Source organism: Vigna radiata, chromosome 6 (assembly GCF_000741045.1).
Source record: "Vigna radiata var. radiata cultivar VC1973A chromosome 6, Vradiata_ver6, whole genome shotgun sequence".
Lineage (NCBI taxonomy): Eukaryota > Viridiplantae > Streptophyta > Magnoliopsida > Fabales > Fabaceae > Vigna > Vigna radiata.
In genome coordinates, this window is record NC_028356.1 from 18,959,538 (window position 1) to 18,964,574 (window position 5,037).

The following is a 5,037-nucleotide window of genomic DNA, read 5'->3' on the forward strand; positions in this document are numbered from 1 at the left end:
CTAATAGTTTCATGTATCTAGTATGCATGATTTAGGACTATCGTATCTTTTATTATCGGATTACTATCATACTACTTCTCTAACATTAAGCACACGAGACTTTAAGTTCTTAGCTAAATTTCTTAGATAAATTTTATTAACAAATGAAGGTAATACATGAAAAAAAATAAGAAATAGAAGAAAAACAAACATAAACATTATTATAATACATTATATAAATTATTGTACATGTATACATTTTAGCATCAAACTTAAAAATTAGATAAAGAACTGTTTTATTAAATAAGAATATAAACTAATTAGCACCATTGTAATTAGTTGGGGTAGAGAAAAGCACTGCAACCTTTTATTTTATTCATCCAACATAGTGTATGCGAAGCAAATCAAAACTATGCACAAGGTATGCTTTTTGTTCGCAACCTAACTTACAGAAACTACTGGAACATCATCACCATCATCAGCCAAGCTCATTCTAGTGGGGAAAGCATACATGCACATATTTTATTATGAAATTGAGGGAAAAGACCTACTTCAATTCTCACTCACTGATAGAGTCACCCCACATAATACAATTAACTAATTCTCCATTATTGTTACATGAGAAATCATCACACAGTAATTTCATACAAAATCCCTGTTTTGGTTAGCCTCGACCTTTCCCTTGCCAGTGGTGAAGACAAAGTCAAGATTGTAGAGCACTGGAACCATGGTGAGGGAGCAGAGGAAGACCAAGACAGGGCCAAAGATCCAGAGCAGGAGAGGGAGTCCTGCATAGAAGAGTCTGTTACCAACAGTGTTGAGAATGAAGCCTTTCTCGAGGATCTCATTGATGTACTGTGGGGTGACAAGGGACATAGGGTCCTGAGGGGTGTTGATTAGGATGTTCACTTGGTTTATGAACCTTATCGAGAGAGAGTGGCAGAAGAATGAGAAGAGGAAAATTGTGAGGAGAGTCACATACTTTAGGGCTACCATGAACTCCCCATGTGCCCCATACACAGCATCATTCAGTGGCTTTTTCACACTGTAGGTGCTGCTTATCACTGCTGCTAGACCTGAGCAGAGGAGAATCGATGTTGTCGCCATTAGAGTAGCACCCATGATTGTGTTCCTCAGTGATTGTACGGCCAGGATGTTTTTCTTCTCATTGTCCTGCATTAATCAACGTTTAAATTTCAATTATAAACACTGAAACAAATGTATAAAGGATGGTGATCCTCTAATCAAATATTAATTATAATTTTAAAAGAATATCATTAAATATAATAAAAATAGTTAGAATTTACTTACATTTTTACAAATGAGTTTTTCTTGTAAATAAAAATGGAAGGACTATTTTATAATACCTGATAATAAATAGTGTACATATAGAGTGAGAGAGATATATATTTGTTGTAAAATTTGAGTACAATTTTCCATCCCACAGATTAATTAATGCTCTTCGTTTCATGAAATAAAAATTATTAATTGGAAACATACAAGTAAACAGAACATCATAAAAGTATGCTACTCTGTTTTTTTTAATAGGAAGCAAATGATAATACACTATTTTCACTTGGAAGAAAGACCAAAAATAGTAATAGTTAACAGTTTTTAATATATTCTGTCTAGGTATAATATATATTGTATTTGTTAACAACTATGCATTTCATTCTCTTTTTAACTACTTTATTAATTATTTAATAAAATTACTTAGTTTTTTGTGTTAAGATAAAAATATCAGAAGAAATATATTTTTAGACTTATTGTTCATAATAATAACCGTGGTGATGGAGATAAAACTATAACTAATATAAGAAAAATATTGTTTTGAAATAGATAAATTCGCAATACTATAAAACTTACCAACATAGTAATGCAATAATTTCTATTTATTAATACGTAAAAGACACGGTGAATGTTGCTGTTGGGGAACGTTCACATAATATAACAGATTTGGTTTGGTAAATAAGATAAGATTTGAGATTTGTTTTAATATTCTTAAAAATTTAAGGATATGTTTCCGTACCATGACAAGACTTGTTATTTGCATAGTGTGAATAATTGGCACAAATAGTTATTCTTTTTCTCACTGTTTAAGAAATTAGATCGATAATGAAGTTATGTTGGTTTAATTATGATTTAAAAGACAACTTTCTTTTTCGTATTTGGGACATTGCATCGTGGGACAACGTTTTTAAGGAATACGAAAGCTAAGGAAACACCACATGTTGTTCACGACTCAGCACGCACTAAATCCGAATAATGTTGATTAAATATTGGAAGTCGTGATATATATATATATATATATATATATATATATATATATATATATATATATATATATATATATGCGCACGCGTGTATGTATGTGAAAGTTCAACTCATACACATAACTTTTTATAAAATATTATATTTAAATCTAATTTCTAAAACATTGTTTTGCACATATTTCTTTGAATATATTATGATAAATTCGTGGATTTGTCATGCACTTTATCTATTTATTGATACTTTGTTAACTATATACCATAAGAACATTCTGTGTTTTTTTGTTTATGCATATGGTTTGTTAAAGTGGCATTAATATGTATGTACCCGGAACAAGAATAAATAAATAAAATGCTAAATGCCAAGGAATATGGAATTAGTTAACTTGCAATATCCTCAGTGTAATTATTCCATGTCCTTCTTATTCTCCAAGGAAACGATATATGCATAAATATTCCAATACAAGGCAATAGAGATAGTGTTCATTGCCTAAATTTTAGAAGAAAAATATGATTCCCGAAATGCTAAAACCGAAGGTATAGAATATAATACATTGTTCTCATACCTTCACAATCAGAATTATCGTAATATATCTCATTATTTTTTATTCATTTCTTTTTTAATTTTTGAAGAGTAAATTTGTTAACTAAGTTGTAATAATCAAACAGTCTTATTTAGAGTTAATTCACTCAAAAAACACCTATTTAGTGTATAAATGATCTCAGATAGCATTTAGCTATCAAAATTCTTTCAATGATGATAATAATAGTAAATATTAATGTCTCTAAATAGTACACTTATTTAAAACTCAATTTTAACATAGTTTAATATTTCTAGCAGGGCTTTACTTTATGTGATTATTATTTCCTTAGTACCATATTAAAAATAAAAAAAAAAACTCAAAACCACTAGTATCAAAATGTTTACAATTTTTATGAAATTTAGTGTTTATATATTTTCATAAATTGTATGATTATATATATGACCTAATAATTAAATTCAAAGTATTTTATAAAATAATTACAAAAAAATGTAAGACCTTTCACTCATCATAACAAATTTATATTTTTATGAGGGTATTTACAGAGTAGCCATTTAGAGTTAACATAGAACATATCAAGACCAAAAAAACTGTTTAATATACTATTAAACTTTGACCTGGGCAACAAAGGGTTTGAACTTTTTTTTTTTTTTTCTGTAAAATACCTTTTCCTCTATTATGATATTTACTAAACTAATAGTAATTAGTAACCAATTATAAAAAAGAAAAATAAAAAAACATAGTTTAGCCTCCCATAGCATATATATATATATATATATACTTTCAAACCACCAAAATTCGACGACAAATAAACGCATGTAAGATTTGTAAAAATATTACTAGTAATTAATAAACAATGTCAGTAACAAACCATTTATTTTTTGTAAAACCCAGATTATTATTGTTTTTATATATAAATTAACCTTTTAACCTGCAATTTTCATTTGCCAAAAAATTTGCAATCTGATACATGTTTCTATCGGGCATTTAATCGTATAAAGCAAAAGTTCATGTAATAAAACACCGATGGTCAAAAGGATCACACCGATGGATTTTTCAAAATAAAACTTGAATCAAATTTTGCATGAAAGAACAAGACTACTTCTAACCTAAAAACAGGATTATATATTTTATTGATAATTGAACTTTTTCATTTTTATTCTATATGAAATTGATTCTTGAAACAGAAAAAAAAAATGAAAAGAAAGAAGATATGTACCTTCATCATGGCATTAACCCAATTTCTACGACCACTAGCATTGATGCCAATGATTGTTGTGTGTGGCTGAGTTCGAACCTTATGCCATAGCCAGAAATGGTAGCCAATGCTTGTAAGAAACCCCAGAGGCACCAATATCACATCCAAATAGCACTTCCTCCATTCCATGATGATCTTGATTTCAAGGTTTCAAGAGAGATAGAGATAACTTGGTAGAGTGGAATATTGTTATTGCTTAACTTCTCTTCCTTCTTTCTGAACTGTTTTATGAGAGAGAGCAATTTGCGTATAAAATTGGTGTCACTCTTCTCTGATTTATGGCAAGCTCCAACACCATATATAGGCACATCACAAGAGATGTACGTGGACTTATTTCAAGGTGTTGTTCTAAGAATAATCAAACACCCCTACTTTATTACTATATTACAAACATTGGACTATTTTTTATTTCAGGTAGTGGATGACTTTTTGCACCTTTGTCTCGCCTGCTTTTTTTCCCCAATTAGTTTAACTTTAATCATTATTTATTACCCGGTTTTCTTCCACATTCTAACAAATCATAGTGCTGGGACTTATTTACACACACAATATGAATGGCAACGTTTTCACCTTGCATCGTGTCATTTTTACAGCTTAACATTTTACTTTTACTAAGTCGTTTCTTGTATGGTTAGTAACTTCGTATGTGATGTGTATAGTTGATTTTCTCGATGGGTTTGTGTTGGGGAGATTCGACACATACATAGATCTTCATACTTGGTAAGATATTGTCCGTTTTGGACCAAGTTCTCACGGGTTTACGTTTGGTACCACTCTAAAAGGCTTTTCTTCAAATGACTCTCTTGTGTCCTACTAATCTGACCCATCTCCATTTAACCTAATGAGACATAATGGACCACACTATTTGGGCCTATTCTCCACATAGGAAAGGAGCTCAATAACCCAACAAATCTCCCCCTCACGACTATGTGGAGATATTCGCCAAACCGGCGATCTCATAACAAACTTCAAACTTTCCTCTTGGCAA

General features: G+C 30.2%; 1 protein-coding gene across 1 annotated transcript; it reads right to left on the bottom strand.

The window, feature by feature from the left end:
- Positions 1-324: 324 nt before the first annotated feature.
- Positions 325-4,333, bottom strand: LOC106763956. The gene is made up of 2 exons (XM_014648142.2): positions 4,011-4,333; positions 325-1,152 (listed from the first exon to the last, which is right to left on the bottom strand). The coding sequence occupies exons 1-2, from the start codon at positions 4,176-4,178 to the stop codon at positions 622-624; spliced, it is 699 nt and encodes a 232-aa protein (XP_014503628.1). The 5' UTR covers positions 4,179-4,333; the 3' UTR covers positions 325-621.
- Positions 4,334-5,037: the final 704 nt, after the last annotated feature.